Here is a 20,470-nt window from a genome sequence, read left to right as displayed (position 1 = left end):
GCTGTTTCGCGGGTTAGTAGGGGGAGGAGGAAGCTGGCATAAGATCTCATAACAATTGGAGAGGACCAAAGGAGACCCTAATGGTGGTGGTAGTGGTTTCTGGGTCTATGACTGCTTGCCCTGAATGATGCTGAGCTCTCCGTCCCCGGAGGTATTCAAACAAACAAGGAGACCTCAGGGTCGCAGGTCAGCCTCCTCCCGCCTTGAACGTCTCTGACTCGGTTTTCTGAACTCAAAGTAGCTGGAGTCCAGTCTCGGGGCGACGCCCCACCCCCTGTAGATCCTCCTCTTCCCCTGCCTGGAGACCCTGTCAACCCCTCCCAGCCCTGTCATCCTGCGCCCAGCAGCTTCCGGCCCCCTCCAGTTGGCTGCGGGGGCTGATGACGTCATTGGTTGCCATGACAAACGCCCAGCTCTGGATGTGGGCAGCCCTGAGCCCACCGCGGTAAAAATAGTCGTGTGTCCTCGACACGACCGCCCTGGCGTGTTTGTGTATGTGTATGTGTGTAGAGGAGCAAGTGTCCAGAGACCTGGATTCCAGGCCCCACCTCCGCCAAGAGATGAGGGCAGTGGCTGTCCTCTGCGCCTCAGTTTCCCCGCCTATAAAAAGGCCCCTGCTCCTGGTGCGTAATAGTGGCTCAGTAAATGTGAGTAAAATTTAGCAAGTATTGCGATAGTCTGCGCAGGCCCTTGCTGAACTCAACAATTACACAACAACAACAACACACAACAACAACAATAATCATTTCGAATCACTTTTAGCCCAGAACCCTCTTTACATTATCTCCAAATTACAGATGGGAAAACCAAAGCATGGGGAGTACCAGTCACTTGCTCAAAATCCCACAGCCAGAAAGGAACAGATAATAGATCTGAACCCAGGTCCGACTGTCCTCGTATTCTAAACTTGTACTACACAGCCTTTTGAAAATTAAAAAACCCTCTTGGGCAAGCCATATTTGAGGGTGGACTCTGGGGTCACAGTGGACCCTTAGCACAGGGCTCTCTGCCCTATATATGGAGAAGACATAAAGGGTTGGTGCAGATCAGCTTGCTGAGTTCTAAAAGAGTCTTCAATAGGGAGTCACCGGTCAGTGGCCCCATCCCCTGCTGGTACCCAGGACCCAAACCTTCCTAGATTGTGCAGAAGGTGAGCAGGAAATGGCTTTCAGATCTGGGAGGGGACAGGGTAAGGATGACTCAGGAATCTCCCTTTCTTCAACAGGTTATTAGTATTTAGCCACTTTTGACATACTTCTTTGTAAATGTAACTCTTTTTTTTTAAACAATGAAGTTATTTTTAATATAAGTAGGGGAGTTGAGCAGGGAGGTGGTTGGGAGTCTGAGAGGGCTTCCTAGAGGAAGGATGCTTGAGTTGAGACCTGAGGGATGAGTTTCAATTAACAAGCACCAGAAGGGAGGGAAAGTGGTTCTGGCAGAGGATACAGGTGGTGCAGAGGCCCTGAGGCAGGGCTGTGTACAGTGTGTGGGGTGAGCAGAAAACGGGCATTGGTTGAAACCCAGGGTGAGCAAGGGGCCAAATGGAGATGAGGAGGGCCAGGAACGTGAAGGGCCTGTCTCCTTGGGAATGACCCCTATTTTCTTCTCATTTCAGAAGGAGCTGAGCCTACCGCGCCGGGGACGTGGGTGAGTTCACCTGGGGCCAGTGGGCTGGGTGGGGCCTTATGATTCTGGGCATAGAAATTTCAGCAGCAGCCTCCAAATTCTGAATTTATTTAATAATGACTACAAAGCTTCTCACCTTGATTCTGACCCCAGTGTTTGCAAAGTACTTTACATGTGCACCACTGGCTGGGAGGTGAAGTATAAACCATACCAGTTTGCAAATGAGGAAACTGAAGTGCAAAAGAGTTGCATCACTGGCTCAAAGGCATCCAACCTGGAAGGGTAACTTCCAGAGTTCAGACTATAGAATTCTAACCAAGCATCCTGGAACCAGCTTGCATGCCTCCCATGACAGGAAGCTCACTCTCTTTCAAGGAACACCAGTAGAAAATCATACCCTTCAGTGTCACATTAATGTTGTTGAAGGTTGGCATTTTTGGATCCGCAAAGCTCAAAGAACATTCGTTCAGTGCCTTCGCCACTTGACAGATGGGGAAACCAAAGCCTAGGAGGAGGAGGAGTTTGCCCTGTGCTGGTGTTCTGGGGGAGTGTGAGTGCAGACACTCCCTCTTTGGGGGCTGCGTTTGCCTGAGTTGGGGGTGGGAATTCCCTTGAGCCTCAGTGAAATCACTCACTCAACAAACTTTTTTTGAGGGCCTACTATGTGCTGGTTCCTGTTCCAGGCACAGGGGACATGGAGACAAATCAATGCTGGACCCTGCCCGCAGTGCTCTCACTCTCCTGGGGAGAGAGATGGTGTTGTGATGTTACACAGGGGAGAAATTAAACAGAGAGAGACAGAGAGGGCTGGGAGGTGGCTTTACCATGAAGATATGGGGCCTCTTAGAAGAGGTGACATTTAAGCCTAGATGTGAAAGAGAAAGAAGAGGCCAGGGGGAAAGTCTAGGGGGAACAGCATTCCAGGCAGAGAGAACAGCATGGGCAAAAGTCCTGAGATATAAACCAGCTTGGCATTGGAAGAACAGCATGGAGATGGGAGTCGCTGGGGTAAAGTGAACATAGGGGATGTGGAGGGAGAGGAGGAGGAGGAGGTCCTGGGGGTTGGATGAGAGTTTGAAATCTTATGGTGGGGATGGGGTCAGAATGGTCCCCACGCCCAGACCATCTCCTCTTGTAGGGCTGGGGGTAGTTGCAGCTTGAGGGCCCCAGTAGGGGCCGGGTTTGAACATTGCCGGGAAGGCAGGCACTGTCCCCAGCCTTTGCCCAGGTTGGGGGCGGGATGGTGGACGGTCAATCAGTCAGAAATATGGAGGGCAAAGTCCCAGGCCACAGAGTAGGACCAGGACAAAGACTCCTAAGGGTTGCCTACTCTTTGCCACTGGCGGTGTGCCTGACTGGATCCAACCAGGATTTAAAAGAGGCCGTGGACAGACACAGACAACCCCAAACCTTGGGGACCTGGACTGAGCAAGGAGGATGGGGGTTGGGGCTCCAGAGGTCGATGTATAGGGACCGCTTCGCGGAGGAGGGCTGGTGGGTCTGAAGTCAGATATGAATGAGGGGCACGAGGCTCCTAGTAAAGGAACCCAGGGAAGCAAAGGCCTGGAGGCGTGGTCGGGACCCCTGGTGTGCGCCGAGATGCTGATACCCATCACGGGCGGCGGGGAACGCAAAGCTGAGCGGCTGCGGGTGGGTAGATAGGGCCGGGGTGCGCTCAGTTCCGGGGTCCGAGAGACCCCCCCGGGGGTGGGGCTAGGGCGGAGGCCCGGCCAGGCCGGGAGGGGGCGGGGCCCGTCGATGGAGCAATAAAGCCGGCATAGAAGGTAGTGACCGCCCTTCCTCTCGGAAGGCTTGAGGACTCGAGACGCGGCACATAGGGCGTCCCTCCCTGGGAGGGGTTAACACCCACGACTTGCGTCCCGGGTAACCCGACCTTTCTTGCCGGGCTGGGCTTGCGCGCAGGTGCGGGACTCCGAGCCCCGCCTCGAGGCGGGGAGAGTCCGCCCCCCGTGCCCTCGGCGGCCCAACCCCCTCTCCGAGCCTGCCGCGCCTGCCAGGCGTGCGGTCCTGGCGTCCGCGTCTGTCTGTCCGTCTGCTTGCGCCACAATCAGGGTTTGGGGGCCACGAAGGGGGCATCGGTACCTCGTTGCTTAAACGCGGCCCCGACCTCGGCATGAAGTCCCGCAGGGACAAGCTGCACATCCCGGCGCTGACCCTCGAGTGAGTGCTTGGCCCGGGAAGGGGAGAGTTGGGGAGGGGGAAGAGGGGCAGGCTGACAACCACCCTTCTTCCCTGTCTCCGTTCAAGTCACCCCGAGTCGCACCGCCGCCTCCGGGGAGTCCTCCCGGGTCATCGATTTGGCCCCGCCCTCGCGGCCTGCGCGAGACCCAGAATCCCCAGCCTTGGGCCCCTTCTCCGAGGAAACCACAGCCTTGGTCCCGTCTCCAGATTCTTCGGCCACACTCAGGGGCCGCTGCCAGGTTCACCGTCCCTGGCCTCTTTCTTTGCAGTCTGTCTCCAAGCAGCCAGAGCCCGTCCTTGCTGAGCCCCAGCAGCCCCTGCAGCCCCTGCAGCCCTTCGCTGGGCCTGCACCCCTGGAGGTAAGTGACAGCGCGTGGGGGCGGGGCACGGACATTGCCCTGGCACCCCCAGAGACTTGGAAGCCACCCAGACCCAGCCCCCTCCACAAGGTACTGTGGGTTGGTGACATAACCACTTTGGGCCTCAGTTTACCCCTCCATAAAATGGCACTGTGATCCACACTAGAACCACAATGGGAAAATTCCATATTCAGACATAGCCAGCAGGTCTCCCTTCTGACAGATGGCCAGGGCGAGGCCAGAACTTGAGCTGTTGCCCAAGGACTTCCTCGAGACAGGTGCTGGATTCCCAGCCTTCTCAGAACCCTGCTGAATTGGCCTGGCTGCTTGGGCTCTGAACCAGGTCAGCTGGCCGGAAAGCTCCTCGCTCTGAATGTACACACACAACACACACACACACACACCCAAGACTGAGAATTCACCATTAGAGCCCCATGCACTGAACTTAACCAGGAAAAGTGGTGTAGAGAAAAAGGACCAACCTGACTGAGTGCCAGCTCTGTCCCCAGTGCCTTCTGTCCCCTCTGCATCCCTGGGAGAGAAGCACCCTTCCTGACCCCCTTTTCCCCACGGAGGAAACTGAGGCTCAGAGAGGAGACACTAGTTCTTCTGGTTCAGTATGTCTAGGGGCCAAGTGTCAGGGCCAGCTTTGTGATCAGAGTCTGTTGAGGGTTTGAGCCACCCTCTGTGACTGGCAGATCTCAGGGTCTTGTCCCTGTATGGAGGGAATATCAGGGTTATAGTGGGCCCCTCACACAGCTCAGGCAGAAGTTCAGGGAAGAGACAGATATACAGGTCAGTGATGTCTAGAATTTGATGGCCCATCAGCCATTTACACCTTAGTATGAATGAGCTGCTCAGACTCTTCCCACAGGCCTTTAATGAGGAGAAGAGAGAACGATTTGAAGCCCCCACTGGCTGCTGGGCAAAAGGCAGATAACTTCATTAAGTAGGCATTTATTGTGTGCCCGGTGCTAAGGTCACAGCTGTGAACAAGAACATAGGCCCTCCCTCAGGAGGCTCTCAGTATACTTTCATGAAGTAGGCAATGGACAAGTAAACAGACAAATGAGATACATTCAGACAGGGACCTCATTAATGTAGTGCGTGAGCCAAGGCCTGGGCTGAGCTAGGAAAGAGAGGCACCAAGCAGCAGAAATTGCACATGCAAAGGTCCTGAGGCAGGACCGAGGTTTTTAAAGCCTCTGTGGCTGCCTTGGGGGAAGAAAGATCTCCTGGGGACGGGGGACAGGAATAGAGGTGGCAGAGGCAGGGAGGTGGTTAGGAAAACATCTGGGTAGGAGATGGTGGACCCTGGACCAGGCTGGGGCATCCAGTGGGAAGCAGAGACTGCTGTCATCCGCATTTAGCAGAGGAGAAAACTATGGCATAGAACCTCAGAGTATGTTGTCCAGGGGCACCCTGGGAGAAGCGTCAGTCCAGATCTGACTCTGAGTCCCTGGCCTCAACCCCAGGTGAGGATGGGATGAGGGGAGGGGCCTATTGAGAGCAGATAAGCCAGTTTTACCAGGAGGAAATGGGAGGTGAGTTTGAAGCTCTAGCTCAGTCGGCTGGCTCCCTTACATGCCACCAGGGGGCAGCAGAACCACATTGCCTTGGGCCAGGCAAGGAGATGGGTCCCTGCCTTCCCTGCTCAAAGCACCTTAGAATTAAACTGTCATTTGTCCCCTCAGCCTCTAAGGACCTGTGAGTCCAGCCCCTGTGACTCCCACCCCCACCTCCTCCCCATCTACCTCTCCAGTGCTCACCCAACTCTAGCCATGTGGCTTCTTGGACTGTTAAAATATAAGCTGGTCCAGCCATAGGGCCTTTGCACTTGCTGGCCCTTCTGCCTAGAGCTCCATTTTCTCCATTTACTCCTTTATTCATTTGTCAAGTCTCCAAGCCACCAGATAGGAAGCTTTTCCTGACCAACCTTCCCTGCCCCTGCCCCACCTTAAGGGCCCCCAAGCCCTAGTTCCATCCATTATACGTATCCGTTTCCCTCATCCCAACCACCTCATGAGTGTGATGTCCATGTTTTCTTATGTGATTATAGGGGGTTTTTTTCCACCAGAGGTTTGGGAGCCCTTTGATGGCCTGACTTGGATCTGTCCTGGTCATCCTAGATACTCAGGCAGGGCCTGGTATACAGCAGGTGCTCAGTTAATGCTTGTGGCAAAGACAAATGGGAAGCAGCTGGGCTCTCCCTGTGGTGGTAGCAGGGAAGAGGTTGAAGAGGTTATGAGTTGGGCCCAGATGGACAAGGAGGCAACAAAGAGGCTATTCTAGGCAGGAACAGCATTGTCAGAGGAGTGTTCCCTCTGGGGCCTTGGACGCCAAGGACAGGAAGAATTTGGATTTTTCTACTCATGCTACTGAAAGCTACACAAGGTACAGGGCTTGGAGGGACGGGGACAGCTCATGACAGGTAGGAAGGGCTGGGGTGGTCAGACCAAGCTGGGTTCGGGGGTGAGGGTCTGTATGTCCACTTGGGGCTTTGCTATTTACACAGTTTACACAGCTCAAGAAGATAGAGGCAAAGTCCAAGGCACAGACGGAGTTAGGATCTCAGCTCTGGGAAAGAGGTTCACCGAGGAGTAGGATCTTGCTGGAAAATGAGGAGCCATGGAGGGTGTGTGAGCAGGGGCGGGGCATGATCTGGTGGGCAGTGGGCTGGCGCCAAAGGTCAGTGGTTCAGCCAGTCTCTCATGGGAGGTCTTTGCCATGGCCACAGGCCTCTTGGATTGCCAGCTGTAGCCCTGTTCTGCAGAGGAGGAAACTAAGGCCAGATGGACATGGGAGAAGCAGCTGCTGGGGATGCCAGTGCAGTGGGCGTAATGTGGGGCCTGTAGGCGGTGCAGGCTGGGGATGAGGGGCAGCTCCTTGACTGTGTGCAGAAGTGTCTCTGGCCCACATTTGGGGGGAGCTTGTGGGCACAGCATGTCAGCATATGGTGACACGAGACCATGACTTCATCCCCATTTGGGTCCCCAGACCTATGGGACTTCAAATTCCTCCCACGCTGAACATCTGAGGACCACATCTGATCCTGAAACAGGGTCTGTCCTTTGGCCTCAGAATAAGCCCAGAATTCACCTACTTTACTCTGCAGCTGCACGCTGGTCCAGGACTCAGTATCCCCCTCTTAGACCCTGGGACAGCCCCTCACTAGCCTCCTGTCACCTCTATTCCTGCCCCAACAGCTCTTGTTTCCCATGGCAGACGTCAGGGGGTGTTTTACAAACATAGTCCAGATCACACCCTTCCCCTGCTCACACATCCTCCATGGTTCCCTATTGCTCCTACAGTAAAACTGCACTCCTCCCTCCAGCCCATAAGGCCCACATGGTCCATCTTGCTGGCATTTTCCCCTCATTCCTCCCTAAGGGCCTTTGCATGAGCTATGCTCACTGGCCCGGGACTCTCTATCTCCATGGCTCCTCTTCCTTCTCAGTTCCTCAGCTGGCTGCAGTATCCTCCTGGCTAAAGTTGTCCTTTGCTGGTGAGCAGGGGAGGTTCTTTTCCTTCATCAGCTTCAGTGTTTGAAATTAACCTGTTTGTTTGTTTCCTATTTACTCTCTGCCTCCCCTGCCAGACTGGGGACCCCTGAGAGCAGGGATTATTTGTGGCCTGCCTCCCCAGGGTTCCATACGAGAGCAGGCACACAGTAAATGCTCAATCAATGTTTGTTGAGTGAATGAATGGCCAGACATGAGTGTTTGAGCCCCAGTCTGGGGGACCTGGAGAGCAGGCCTGGGGAGACACTCAGTAGGTATCTAGGCCACGGCAGGTGGGGGGCATCTGAGTGGGACACTGGGCTTGGAAGGAGCAGGGTGGGGAGTCTGAGAGAAACTTGAGAAGCAAAATCAGTGGCAAGATGGATGGGTGAAGTTAGCGTTACTTGTGCAGCAGCACCCCTACATGTCTCGGTTATCTCTTCTCAGGTGTGGAGTCTGGGCTCCAGGTCAATCCTGGACCAGTCAGTTCCCAAAGTGCCATGTGGCCTGTGAAGGGTCCACCCTCAGGGTGACACTGTCCCTGACTTCCCCGGGCTGTCATGAAAGGAGGAAGCACTAATTCACTGTCTACTGCATGAGACATTCCTCCTTCCATAGTGAAGATGAACGGTACCCCCAGCTCTGTACCAGGCACTTTCTGTGCCTCTGATTTTATTCCATTTTCACAAGGGGACATGGGTAGATGGGGAACAGAAGCCTGAAAGTTTGTCTAATGCTAACGTTTATCCAACGTTTACCAGGCACTCTTGGAGTCATAGCCTTACAACTTAATTGTGTAGTCATCATCCACTTCTTGGGCAGGAGTTCAGGTGAAGGAGGCTAGTGAGGGACTGTAACAGCCCCGTTTTCCTCCCATTTTACAGTTGAGAATACTGGGGCTTCAGAAGTTAAATGAAGCATCTGATTCCTGATAGTGGCCAGGCTGATGGCCTTTCCCCATCGCACAGAGCTTACCAGGTGCCCTGACTCAGTTTGTTAAAAACACCCTCTGTGCCAGTCCAGTGTTGGAAGATGCTGGGACCCCAAGGATCCAAGCCGGGGGAAGACAGAGCTGGATAGATCCAAGAGAAGTCTTCTTGGAGGAGGGGACACTGAATTTTGCCAGGCAGGAAAGGCATTCCAAGGAGTGGAGCCGGCGTGGGCGCACGGTAGCATGAGCGGGGCCAGACCGCTGGATGGGTCTTGAGTGCCGCACTCAGAAGGGGTTCGCACCGAAGGGGCACAGGGGGCGTGATCGGATTTACATTTTGAGGAAAGAGAGCCAAGTTCCAGGACCCAACATCAAAGTGCCGCCAACGCCCCGCCCCCGCCGCCCGCAATCCTGGCAACGCGCCGCCCCTCCGCCCGCGGCCTTGGCAACGTCCCGCCTCTCCGCCCGCGGCTATGGCAACGCCTCGCCCACTCGCCAGCACGCGGGTCCGCCGGCCTTGCTTCCGCGTCGCTCGCCCCTCCCCGCCAGGCCAGGCCCCGCCCCCGCTCTGCCCTGAGCCGGGTTCCCGGCCTCGATCCCAGGCGCGCGCTTCCTCCTCGACCCCCTACCCCTAGCACCACGGCGCGCACCATCTCCTCCGACCCTCACCGCGAGCCTCCCACCGTGGTGATCCCACCGTGAAGGTTCGCGCCCCGCCGCCGCTGGTTGCGCCCCCGCGCCTCTCGGGCCTCTGGCGGCGGCGGCGGCACAAAGAGAAGCAGCATGTCCGACCCCAGCTACTGGACGGCGGTGGCAGCTCCTGGCCACCGGAGCCGCCTGGCCAAGGGCGCGCTGCTGCAGCGCTCCAAGAGGTAGGGGGCTCCGCGCGGGCAAAGGCGCGGCGGCCGATCAAACAAGACACGAGTTGCCAGAAGTGCGCCTCGGCAGCGTGGCGAGAGCCACTGTGCGCGGCGGTAGGAGGAAGTGGGAGGATGCTTTGGTATCCAGGTATCCTCTGGGGTCCCAGGCAGCTTCCTTCCACTCTTCGTTACACCCGGACTGGGTGTCTGTCCGCCGGGGTCGCAGCTCGGATGGTGACAGAGGCAGCAGGGAGTTGGGACTGAACCAGGATTCGAACGTGGGTCTGTCCTCTGGACAGACCTGGGGAGGAGCTTCTTGGAAAAACTGAGGCTGTTCAGCCCGTGGGGCTCAGTCAGCGGAAACGCTGGTTCAGAAACAAATATTTGCTGCTGGAGGCTGGTGTGTATGTCGGGTGTCAGGGGGAAAAATCATGGTGTTCCACCCAGAGCAAAGTGGAATCTCAGTTTCGCCTTCTGAAAAGCAGAGACACTAAAAGAGGACTGTGGGCTCTACTAGACCTGAGTTCAAATTCCAACTCAGCCACTGCCAGGCTGTGTGATCTCAGACAGTTCCTTAACTTCTCTGTGCTTGGTTGTCTCATCGGTGCTTGGTTGTGGGGAGTGGAACACCAGAGAGGAGCACAGGCAAAGACTGGGTGGTGGGACCAGCTGCCGAAGGACCTTGAATGCCTAGACTCTTCTCCCAGATCCTGGGGAGCCACAGAAGGCTCATGGACACCTCGGGGGTCAGGTGCAGCAAACTGGCCTCAGGCCCCTCTTTTCTGACATAATTATCACTCTGTTGTACTACGCAGTTGTATTGAAAAACTAAACAGCTTCTCAGAGTCCTGGGCCTTCTCGAGGGAGAGCTGAGCAAATAGTTGTTGCTCAGTAGATGTTCAGGAAGTGAACAGTTGATGCCCTGTTCCCCTTTGAGACCTCAAACTTGGCTGTTTTCAAGAAGGCCCTGCCTGAGAACAAGAGAGAGATGGCCAAGTGTTTTTCCTAAATGCCTTTGGAAGTGGAAAGTGATGCAGCAGGGTGCAGCATGGGGGTGATGAACCAGGTGAGGGTCTGGAAGAGGATATGGGCTGTTGGGCGTGTGTTGTCTGTGTGTGTTGGGGGTGTTGACAGGAAGTTTTGCAGGAATCTGTGGGTTTCGCTTTTGCTTCTGCACCTCAGACTAGAGGGCCATCTCTGTGGCTGTTGACATCTGTGGCCTCAGTTTCCCAGGCTAGGAAATGGGTGCAGCTGGTCTCCTCCTCTTCCGGGCTCATTGGTATTGGCAAATGTAGATGATTTAATTTGCCAGAGAGGCATTGCCTGCTCTTCCATAGGGCACAAGGCCCTGTGAGCATGGTCGGGAGAAAGATGACAGCATATATACCCGCCATAATTTGCCCAGGCCCAAGCCTGAGCACTGCGTATGGATTTTGTCAAATCTTCCGAGTGTCTTGTAGTGTACAGATGGGAAAACCGAGGCTCAGAGAGGGCAGCTGCACATGGAGCCGTGGAAAGGCTGAACCCCCTCCTCCTGCACGTCTTGTCTCCTGAGTTGGTTACTGAACCGTTCTCCCCTTGGCCTGCGTTGTGCCTTCTGCCTGGGACACCAGTCCTGGCCCTGTGAGGCCTCGAGGGTTCATCTTTCCGCCTCTGCGCAGTTCTCTCCCGCCAAGGCTGGGCTGCGTTGGTGGCTCGGGGTGTGTGGGCTGATGCACTTGTCTAACAAGCAGAGCTGTTGCCGGGCGACTGCTGGAGGATGCGGGGGGCGGGGGACTGTGTCGCTCCCAACTTCCCTCTGCCAGTGCAGGGACTGGGGCCGGGGCACAGGTGGGAGAGCCTGGGCAAGGTGGGGGGTGGGGAGAACTGGCTGGGGAAGAGCCTGGGCCAAGGGTCTGGCAGCCAGGAGGGAGCTGGGTTGGAGGAGGGGAAATGTGTGGGCAGAAGTTTGGCAGAACAAGAACAGGACCCAGCTGTGGAAGATGCTGACTTCGGGGTTTCTAAGGGTCAGATTGACATTTTAAGGGGATCTCAAGGAGGGATTTTGCCAAGAGATTGGAGCAGTGGCCCTGGGAAAAGGTGCAAAGAATGGAGTGGAGGGGGAGTCTGCCTCAAGGGCTCCGGGGTTCTCTCTACCCTCCACCTTATTTGCCAGTGCAGTGGCCACGATGTGAACAAGGTGGTGAGGTTGGGATTGCGAATACAGAAGCCTGAAAAATTGGGCCAGAGGTTCCTGGGCTGAGCTCAGGGCTTTGGATGGGGTCTCCCTGGGGAGCAGGGAGGGAGTCGTCATGCCCAGCTTCCTGTCCTGCCCCAATGCTGGTGCACATGTGCTCCCAGTTGGGCACATGGTCCTCTGAGCCAGGAGGCCTGGGCCTGACCTAGTCCCCACCTTCCCCAACAGCTGCCGCAGTGGGAACCGCAAGAGCCTGGTGGTAGGAACACCCTCACCGACCCTTTCCCGGCCACTGTCGCCACTGTCAGTCCCAACGGGTGAGCATGGGGGCAAGCGGGCAGTCGAGGTGTCCTGTCTCCACCCCCACTGACTCAGTTTCCCCCACCTCCTTCTCAGCAGGCAGCAGCCCCCTGGATAGTCCTCGGAACTTCTCAGCTGTATCTGCTGTCAACTTCCCTTTCGCCCGGAGGTGAGTGGTCCCTGCCTTTGGGGATGGTGTTGGCATGATGGGCAAGGGGACAGGTGAAGACATGCGCTTGGTGGCTGGACCTGCCTCCTCATTAGCCTTTTCCCCTCCCCTGGCCTCTGCCCTGTGTCGGTCTCTCCCTCTGACTCCCACCCCTGGCACACGCACGGCCTCCTGCAGCCACATCCCGCGTGCAGACAGGTAATTTCTGTGAGCCCTCAGGGAGGAGGAGGGGGTGGCATGGCCCAGTCCAAGAATCATTCATTCACTAAAAGTTATTGATTCACTTAACCAGAGCTGATGGAGGACCTGTTGTGTGCCAGGCCTTTAAATGTCACTTATTCACTCAACAATGTTTATTTGGTGCCTGCTGGGTGGCATGCCCTATGCTGGGGGCTAAGGAATTGGAGGATGGACTTTCGCCCTCAGGGAATCCTCAGTCTGGCAGGGGTGGCTAGTGTGTACCCTAGCTGCTGCGACTCAGAGAAGAGCTTTGTTAGGGAACATCCTGGCAGTTGGCATTAGGGAGGACTTCCTGGAGGAGGCATCTGAAGAACAAGAAGAAAACGCTTAGTTGCTTACCCTGTATCCCTGTTCTCAGCCTTTTCAGAAGGTCCTTCCTCCAACTGGCCACAATCTGCCAGCCGTAGTGTCTGCCCTTGGTCCCCACAGACCCCAGGGGCTGTGCCTTCCTTCTAACTTATTCTTCTCTCCAGGGCTGATGGCAGAAGATGGTCCCTTGCATCCCTCCCGTCTTCTGGCTATGGAACCAACACGCCCAGCTCCACTGTCTCGGTACCCATAGTCCTACCTTGGCGGGCAGACAGGGGAGTGCCAGGTTGGGGGTGGGGGAAACATGTCTCAGGATTTTTTAAGGTGTTGAATAGTTGTTCAGTCAGCAAACATCCTGGCTGCCCCCCTGTGCCCCATTCTGGGCAGTGTAGGGGCCCCTGAAAGGACCCAGCCTTGGCCCAAGGAGCTCCCAGTCTGGGGTACACAGATATCCTCATCTTTGTATGGTCAGGGAGGGCCTGGCCAGAGGAGGTCGTAGGGCTGCCAAGAAATCAGGTAGCGAGGGCTTCCTGGAGGAGGGGGCATCAAAGCTGGAGTTTTGAGGGATGCATAGGTACCAGGCAGGAGAGTTACCATGTGATGACCAGCAGACAGGCTGGGCCTTGAGGGATAGTGCCAGGGTCCTGGCTGTGGTGCTGAGCATGAACCCATGGCCCTGATACCCCCTTCTGCCAGTCGAGCTCATCCTCCCGGGAGCGCCTCCACCAGCTTCCTTTCCAACCGACACCGGACGAACTCTGCTTCCTGTCCAAGCATTTCCGCAGCTCAGACAGCGTGGCTGATGAGGAGGGTGGCCACCGCTCACCGCGCCTTCGCCCCCGCTCCCGCAGCCTCAGGTGGGCCTCGACCTCTGACCCCAGCCCCAGCCCCTCCCTGGGCTGGCTCCTCCTCCACCCCTGGTCCTGACCCTGCCCGAGCCTGGCCCCTGGCCCGTGGCCCTTAGTCCTGGCTCAGCTGCCCTGTCCTGAGCTGTGTTTTGGGTCCCCTGTCATGAGCCACTTGTTCCCCCTCTTCAGCCCTGGACGCACAACAGGGACCTTCGACAATGAGATCGTCATGATGAATCATGTGTACCGGGAGAGATTCCCCAAGGTGGGCAGCGCCTGGTGGCTGGACCAGCTCCAAATTCCCTCCGCATTGCTGTTCCCTCCATGGCACGCTCTGTCTTCCTGGCTGTGTGCCCCCCAATCTGTCCATTTCTGGTTTCTCCTTTTGTCTCATCTCTCTCTCTGTCTCAACCCTCCCCCTCCAACCCCTTTGTGTACATATTTCATTCCCTCCAATCCTCGGACCCCATCATCACATTTCCTCCCTCTCCCCGACAGTCTCTCTTGCCCCAGTCTGTGTATGTCACTCCCTAGCCCTGCCCAGTGACCAGGTCACCCCCTCTCCCCACTTCCCAGGCCACAGCACAGATGGAGGGCCGTCTACAGGAGTTCTTGGCCACCTTCTCGCCCGGCTCCCGGCTGGCACTGGCCGACGGCGTCCTGGGCTTCATACACCACCAAATCATCGAGCTGGCCCGTGACTGCCTAGCCAAGTCTGGAGAGGCGCTTGTCACCTCCCGCTACTTCCTGGAGATGCAGGAGAAGCTGGAGAGGCTGCTGCAGGATGTGTGTGGTGGGGGTGCTGGGTTAGGGGTCCTCAGGCAGGGCAGGGTGGGACCAAGGTCCTGTGGGTGACGCAACCACCCATCTGCCCCCAGGCCCACGAGCGCTCAGACAGTGAGGAAGTTGGCTTCATTGTCCAGCTCGTCAGGAAGCTGCTGATCATCATCTCGCGGCCAGCGAGGCTCCTCGAGTGCCTGGTGAGTCTCTTGGCACACAGCCGGGTGTAGGGTCCTGGCAGGGCTGAGACCAGGCTCCCAGCGGTCCTGCCGAGATACAAGAGACCCCATCATGTAGGGTTTTAAGAAGAATACAGGATGCCTGCAGGCAGAGGGGGCTTCTCAGAGAAGGCGCCAGGAGCTAAGATCTTGGGGACAAGTTGGAGCTGCCAGTGAGGGTGCTCTAGACAGAGGGCGTGGCCTGTGCAGAGGCCTGTGGGTAGGACCTGGCCTCGGCTGACCAGTCCCTCTGCACCCCCAGGAGTTTGACCCTGAGGAGTTTTACCACCTGCTGGAGGCTGCTGAGGGCCAGGCCCGTGAGGGCCAGGGCATCAAGACGGACCTGCCACAGTACATCATTGAGCAGCTGGGCCTGACGAAGGACCCTCTCCAGGGTGAGCTGGGGTGGGACTGGGACAGAAAGAGGAAACTACGGCAAGTCTAGGGTGGAGCTGGGAGTCCGACCCACACCCATCTGACTCCAGAGCCACCACACCATCCGTCCTGTCTGCAGCCCTGTCCTCGGCCACCTGCAGGGTACATTGTGGGGACAGTACCCAGGATTTCGGGATAAGGCAGCCACAAGTTGGACCCCTTAACCTGCCAGGATCTTGGAGCCTCAGTGTCCTCAAATGCTAAGTCAAGATGGGCCAGGAGGCCAGGGGGCTACCGTTAGTAATGGATTCACATTGTCCTGTGAATTCACCAAGCACTTTGCCAGTTTCACCTGACTGTGGCCCAGGAAGTGGGACAGAGTCAGACAGGGCAACCTGTGAGCATGACCAGGGCAGTCAAGGAGTCCCCCAAACAGCCAGGACAAGGGAGCATCTGAGACGTGGTGCCAGGGGAGCATTGAACTTGGACCTGGCCTGGTCTGGGAGTAGGCAGGGAAGCTTTGGGAAGAGATGATGTTCACGTTGGGGCCTGGAGGACAGAGCAGTGACCAGGTGAAGATCTGGGGAAGAGAGAAGGTGAATCAGACAGGGGGAATGGTGAAGGCAAAGGTCCTCGGGTAGGACTGTGCCTGGCATGTTGCAAGAGCAGAGAGGAAGGAGGGGAGCTGGGGGAAGGTGGCAGGGTCAAGAGGGGCAAGCTACAGTGGCTGGTGTCCGCTGAGCATTGTTGCTGCATCAAGCCAGGGTCTGTTCTGCCTTTGTCCCCTTTAAAGCTGGAAAGACCAAGGCTCCAGGCAGGTGAGGTTGAGCTGAGGTTCAGACCCAGATGTGCCTGAGGCCAGATCGCCCATAGACTGGCTGTATGGCCACAGCCGTCCTCCTGTCTGTCTGATGAAGATGACGCAGGTGGCACTGTGGATGGGCCCAGGGAGGTCAGAGGAAGCAGGAAGTGGCTAGGCAGGCAGGTGGCAGCTGGGACTGTGGGGGCAGATCATATACCCAGCACTGCACGGAGCGGGTTGCCATGGAGAGTGGGAGAGTCTACATTTGAACCCAGCCTCCCTCACCCTGAGGCTCCACTGCCCTGCCCTGCCCCCCGCCTTGCTCTGTTGCTCTGTGATCATTAATCACTGTCTTCATTGCCACCATCACCGCTGACATTCACCCACCACTCAAGGCTGCCCCTGTGCTAAGCCCTGGGGCTGGAAAGTAAGGTGGATCCTCCCAGCCTTGTCCTGAGCTTAGGAGGATGTTAAGAGTCATTACCCAGAGGGCCCACATCACAGGCCCAAGGCTCAGAGCCAGGGTTCAAAAAAAGCTGATCAGGTGGAGCCTGGGCTTCCCACTGGCTCTTCTAGAAGTTTCCTCAGTCATTGCTCAGTTCAGCTTCCTGGGTTTGACCGAGATCTACATGCAATAGGGGCTCAGTGACAGTATCTTGGGAGCTGGTCAGGGGAGGCACCACTTCTCCAGCCCAGGATAAGTCCCGTAAGAAACCCTCTGGGTGATGGAGAGGCAGGACTCAGAAACCCCATTCGAGGATCCTCCCTCATCTTACAGAGATGGTGCCTCTGAGTCACCTCGATGACAGTGGAGGACAGCCTCCAGCACCAGAGTCCCCAGAGGTAAGTCACAGAGCTTTGGCGACCCCTCTTGTCTTACTCTTTTGACCAGCTGGCCACGGAGGTGCTGGGTTTGCTGTTTGCTGAAGTTTTGCATGTAGTAGGTGCTTAATAAATGCCTGTGACTTTGTGGGGAAGGTGGGGGCAAGTGAGATTGCCCTGCCATGCAGGTTGGACAGGGCAGAGTTGGAGGGGGCTAAGGAAAGGGGAGTTTTGAAGGATGTGTAGGAGTGTTCTAGATGGTGGGCATGTATGTCTTGAGCAAGAGCTCAGAAACTCCAAAGCTGAGTTTGTGAAGTTTGCACAGGGGAGGAAGTAACATCAGGTGCCAGGACCAGTGGTTGGGACTTGGGGCGGGAGGAACCGAGCCTTCTCTGTGGTGGGGCAAGATCCTAATTCCCTCTTGCCCCGCAGAGTCGTGCCCTGGTCGGCCCTTCACGGAGGAAGCCATGTGAGAGCGACTTCGAGACTATCAAGCTCATTAGCAATGGGGCCTATGGGTGAGTCCTTGGGTGCCCTATAGACCCATTTCTCAGATGCGCATGGGGATGGCTGAAGCCCACTAGGCCCCTGAGTGTGCAGACAGGGAAACTGAGGCCCACAGAGGGAAGTGGAGAGGCAACACAGCCAAGGTGTGGCCTTGGAAGGGCTTGGCCTTGATCTCGGTCCTTCCTTGCCCCAGGTCTAGAGGATTCTAGGAATTTGGGGGCTGATCAAGGAAAAAGATGGCCAAGTAATGACAGTAACATGCAGCGAGCAGGATTTAAGTGCCACTTGGACAGGTTTGTGGCAGGGGGAGTCCCTCACAGCTTAAGACCATCCCAAGGGGGCTCAGAGGTGGCTTACGTGTGTCCAGGTGGCATAGCTTAGCAGCACGGTGGGGAGTCTCTGGGTCAGAGAGTGCTACAGGGCAGGAGCAGCTTGGGGTCTTTATAGTCAGGGAGCGCAAAGCCAGCAGGCTCTAAATGGCTAAAAATCTGCTTATTTGAGCTATATTTAAAGCAATTTGAGTTTGTGCCAGTGGGCTTTTGAGCTTACGGTCTCAGTCGGCTGTAAAGAAATTAACAACCTACGGGCCATCTGTGGCTCTTTATATGACACCACGGAAGGTGGCTTAAACCCATGAGGTGGGTGCTTTGGGAGAAAGGCCAGGTAAGGAGAATGGGTGTTCTGTGTGGAAGGCACAGCAGGTGGGATTCTGGGCCCAGGTCAGTCCAGTGCCTACCAGGGCCTAGATCTCCGGCCTCAGGGAGCCTGGTCCTCCCCACCCCGCTACAGTGCTGTCTACCTGGTGCGGCACCGGGACACAAGGCAGCGCTTTGCCATTAAGAAGATCAACAAGCAGAACCTGATCCTGCGCAACCAGATCCAGCAGGTCTTCGTGGAGCGTGACATCCTCACCTTTGCCGAGAATCCTTTTGTGGTCAGCATGTTCTGCTCGTTCGAGACCCGGCGCCACCTGTGCATGGTCATGGAGTATGTGGAAGGTGCGGTTACTGGGGCTTGTATGCCTCCAGCAATGGGGAGCTCACCCCTTATCCGGGAGACTGTCCCTCCTGTGACCAAGCTAAGGTCTTACTCTGTCCTCCATGGGGTCCCAGCCTGCCTTGGAGACCCTCTGTCTGTGGCGGGGAGTTGGGTCCGGGGGGTGCCAAAGAGGAGTGTGAGGGCAGGACCCTAGGGAATAGGGGTGGGATGGACAGCCTAGGCAGGGGAGACTGGCAGGCAGAGGCCTGGAGGCTAGAGTAAGAGCAGAGAAGGGAGGGCGGCATGGGTGGGAGGCCAGGGTAAGGAATTGTGGGATCAGGATTCCAGTTCAGTTCAGGAAAGAACAGGGCCTTCAGGTAAGGGCAGGGTCGTGCATTTACCAAGGTGCTGCCAGGCAAAGAGAGGGAGTGTGCACTTAGGAGGCACCTACTGTGTAAGGGACTGTGCACTTACAGAGCTGTTGCCCAGCCAGGGGAAAGTCAGAAGGCAGGGTCTGCCTGCCCTCCTCCCCGTCCCAGTTCCCCATCTCGATTGAGGACAGATTGGGGACGCTTTGCAAGAGATGGGGAAGTCATGTAGGCACAATTCTGGGCACGGCTGTAGAGCCGAGGGCCTCTGCCAGCATGTTTGCCCCTCTGCAGGCGGCGACTGTGCCACACTCCTCAAGAACATGGGCCCGCTGCCTGTGGATATGGCCCGCATGTACTTCGCTGAGACAGTGCTGGCGCTCGAGTACCTGCACAACTATGGCATTGTGCACCGGGACCTCAAGCCTGACAAGTGAGCGGTCCTGGGGCTTCAAGGGGTGGGGCCTCTGAGCGGGCCTGGGGCTACTCATGAGCCCTGCCATCTGGATCCTGCTGGCATCCTGGAACCCCTGTGGTAGGAAGCCAGGGATCCTGGCAACATTGAGCAGGTATCCTCCTGGTGTGTACAGAGGAGAGCAAGTACTATTAATAGGCACCTGCTGTGTGCAGGGGAAGGACAGTGCACTTAGGGAGATTCTGCCAGGCAAAGAGAGGGTACACAAACTAAGCAGGGAAGGGACCATGCACTCACAGAGCTACTGCCGCACCAGGGGAGTGAACGTGCACTTATGAGGCACCAGCTGTATACAAAGAGCAGTGACATGCACTTGGTAAGATCTTATGTGTGAAGAAAGGAACTGTGCATGTCTTGAGCACCTGCTGTGTATGAGTGCAGGGAGGAAAGGAAGAGAACGTGTTTTATTTGATTTTTTTCTTTTTTTTCCCTTAACAGAGGCACTGGGGATTGAACCCAGGACCTCATGCATGCCAAGCTTGCGCTCTGCCACTGAGCTATACCCCCACCCCCAAAAACATGTTTATTGAGCATCTTGGGGGTATTTATTTTGTTCTAGCATCTGGTAAGCACGTACTGAGTGCCAGGTCCTCTGTGGGTGACTGGGAAACACAAGTGTGAGTGTGAATAATCCCTCATGCTTTGTAATTTTCAAAGCATTCTTCCCTGCATTAATTGAGCACCTAGTGTCTACAGAGGAAAGGGCTGCTCTTATATCAAGTACCCTCTGGGTAGCAGGCAAGAAGTTTTGAGTTTCTCAGGTAACTGCTGTGCGGGGATGTAGAAGTAGCCTTAAGAAGCCTGCATGTTTTCAGGCTTCAGGTTTCATCTTGAGTTTGCGAGTGGCTGAGAAAACAAAGTGAACGTATTTGGCACTTGTTATATACGTGAGTCTGTACTAGCCATTTTAAGGAACCCAAACAGTGGTATAATTAACTCCTCACACTCCAATGACCCTTTTGGGTTTATAAAGCACATTTTTTAGCTGGCATGTATTTATTGGGCACCAGCTGTATAAAGGTGATCACAACAGCAGTTGTTAGGCAATGACTGTGGGTCAGGCCCTGAACACTTTAACTGCCTTTTTAGAATTTTTTATTTTGAGGTCAGCATGCATTGAGCACCTACTGTGTGCCAGGGACAGGGGAAGTACTTCCAAAGGAAGTACTTGCTATGTGGGGATGTGAACATAAGGCTTAAGAGCCCTGCATGTTTTCAGGGAGTATTGTAGTTTGCGAGTGGCTGAGTAAACAAAGCAAATGCATAGTTGGCACCTACTGTATATCTGGGCCTCTGTGCTCGACACTGTAAGGCTGCTCTGTGCCCATCAGGCCGCTGTGGGATCGATCATCCTAGAGTAGGGTCTTCCCAAGTGTCTCAGGTCTGATCCCAAGGCAGGACCTGCCCCTCCCACGCTCATCAGCAAAACGGGGTGGGAAGGTGCCTGGCACCAGGGGCTTCAGGGAGGGACAAATGCACACAGTAGGTGCTTGGAAAAAAGATTTTTTCCTTTTCACGTCGGAAAATTTCAGATACAACCCAAGTCAGGACGAGGCATATTAGTTTGCTAAGGCTGCCCTAATAAAGCCCCATGGACCGGGAGGCTGAAACAGCAGAAATTTATT

General features: G+C 55.9%; 1 protein-coding gene across 11 annotated transcripts in view; it reads left to right on the top strand.

Annotated features, from left to right (window-relative positions):
* The window catches only part of MAST3 (microtubule associated serine/threonine kinase 3), a 37,037-nt gene that overhangs the window by 4,029 nt on the left and 12,538 nt on the right, over window positions 1–20,470 (top strand). Inside the window, exons 1-15 of one of the 11 annotated variants that reach the window (XM_072947381.1) lie at window positions 3,623–3,807; window positions 4,098–4,187; window positions 11,883–11,971; window positions 12,054–12,123; window positions 12,301–12,321; window positions 12,837–12,915; window positions 13,369–13,529; window positions 13,710–13,785; window positions 14,097–14,306; window positions 14,399–14,500; window positions 14,781–14,913; window positions 16,474–16,538; window positions 16,950–17,035; window positions 17,814–18,022; window positions 18,665–18,803. In XM_072947381.1, coding sequence (XP_072803482.1) covers window positions 3,761–3,807; window positions 4,098–4,187; window positions 11,883–11,971; window positions 12,054–12,123; window positions 12,301–12,321; window positions 12,837–12,915; window positions 13,369–13,529; window positions 13,710–13,785; window positions 14,097–14,306; window positions 14,399–14,500; window positions 14,781–14,913; window positions 16,474–16,538; window positions 16,950–17,035; window positions 17,814–18,022; window positions 18,665–18,803 — 1,577 coding nt within the window. In that variant the 5' untranslated portion in view covers window positions 3,623–3,760. Of the gene's footprint in view, window positions 1–416; window positions 624–1,615; window positions 1,648–3,622; window positions 3,808–4,097; window positions 4,188–9,155; window positions 9,491–11,882; window positions 11,972–12,050; window positions 12,124–12,300; window positions 12,322–12,836; window positions 12,916–13,368; window positions 13,530–13,709; window positions 13,786–14,096; window positions 14,307–14,398; window positions 14,501–14,780; window positions 14,914–16,473; window positions 16,539–16,949; window positions 17,036–17,813; window positions 18,023–18,664; window positions 18,804–20,470 lie in introns of those variants that run through there. The other 10 variants (XM_015235025.3, XM_072947384.1, XM_072947380.1 and 7 more) reach the window with 10 other exon arrangements.

The sequence above is a fragment of the Vicugna pacos genome, chromosome 22 (genome assembly GCF_048564905.1).
Source record: "Vicugna pacos chromosome 22, VicPac4, whole genome shotgun sequence".
Classification (NCBI taxonomy): Eukaryota; Metazoa; Chordata; class Mammalia; order Artiodactyla; family Camelidae; genus Vicugna; species Vicugna pacos.
The sequence above is the reverse complement of the archived record's forward strand: the minus strand, read 5'-3'. Positions and strand labels throughout refer to the sequence as shown.